This window comes from Octopus bimaculoides, chromosome 25 (assembly GCF_001194135.2).
Source record: "Octopus bimaculoides isolate UCB-OBI-ISO-001 chromosome 25, ASM119413v2, whole genome shotgun sequence".
In the NCBI taxonomy this organism is placed as follows: domain Eukaryota; kingdom Metazoa; phylum Mollusca; class Cephalopoda; order Octopoda; family Octopodidae; genus Octopus; species Octopus bimaculoides.
This window is the reverse complement of record NC_069005.1, coordinates 25,886,407-25,887,531: the sequence shown is the minus strand read 5'-3', so window position 1 is coordinate 25,887,531 and position 1,125 is coordinate 25,886,407. Positions and strand designations below refer to the sequence as shown.

Sequence of the window (1,125 nt, the reverse complement as noted above, 5' to 3'; positions counted from 1 at the left end):
ACATGGACAAGGACACCTGTGCCAGTGACACATAGGACACCCGTGCCGGTGACACGTAGAAGGACACCAGTGCCGGTGACACGTAGAAGGACACCAGTGCCGGTGACACGTAGAAGGACACCAGTGCCGGTGACACGTAGAAGTATTTATTAGTTAGCATGAGGCTTCTGTAGAAGACATTTGTCCAGGATGCTGTGCATCGAGACGGAAGCCAGAATCGTAGGGTTGTAAAGTGATCATACATTGTTTCAGCATGCGGCAAGAACAAAGGGAGAAACTCCAGCCTTACCCACTCTTTGAATCAGACATCAGCTCAGCTTTGGTTCTTCTCAGGAAGAATGGAGCAATTAGCTTCTGGAGATTCTTGGTCATCATGAATCCTAACTGCTTCTCTTCTAAAGATGCATCTTTTTGCCGTGCCTGTCAGAATGAAACATTTCAGAAGGAGATAACGAAAACAGGATAAACATATTGGTTTCAAATTTTGGCACAAGACCAGTAATTTGCGGGGAGGGGGTAAGTTGATTAATTCAACCCCAGTGCTTAACTGGTACTTAATTTATCGACATCGAAAGGATGAAAGGCAATGTTGACCTTTCCCCTTGTGTAATTAATAAAGAAAGGATTATTATGACAATATAAGGGACAATTCTTTTGCTTTTTACTTGTTTCAGTCATTTGACTGTGGCCATGTTGGGGCACTACCTTGAAGGGTTTTACTTGCACAAATTGACCCCAGTACTTTTTTTTAAACCCTTATGATACTAACCTGCTCAAAATTGCCCTTGTTCTATGAAATAAACTTCTGGTTTTGAACAGATCTAAATGGAAACTTTACACCAAAATTGGACGGTTCGACTGGGGTATGGGAAGCCAGGAGGCTGCACCACGCCTCAATCTGATCTGGCAGTATTTCTACAGCTGGATGCCCTTCCTAACGCCAACCACTCCAAGAGTGTAGTGGGTACTTTTTATGTGCCACTGGCTCAGGGACCAGAGGAGCTGGCATCGACCACAATCGGATGGTGCTTTTTACGTGCCAGCGGCACGAAAGCCAGTCAAAGCGGCACTGGCATCGGCCACGTTCGGATGGTGCTTTTTACATGTCACCAGCATGAGGGTCAC

At 45.4% G+C, this 1,125-nt stretch overlaps 1 protein-coding gene across 1 annotated transcript in view; it reads right to left on the bottom strand.

Annotated features, from left to right (window-relative positions):
- The window catches only part of LOC106878836 (DNA excision repair protein ERCC-6-like), a 51,624-nt gene that overhangs the window by 21,098 nt on the left and 29,401 nt on the right, over positions 1–1,125 (bottom strand). Inside the window, exon 7 of the mRNA XM_014928177.2 lies at positions 290–420. Coding sequence (XP_014783663.1) covers positions 290–420 — 131 coding nt within the window. The remainder of the gene's footprint in view (positions 1–289; positions 421–1,125) is intronic.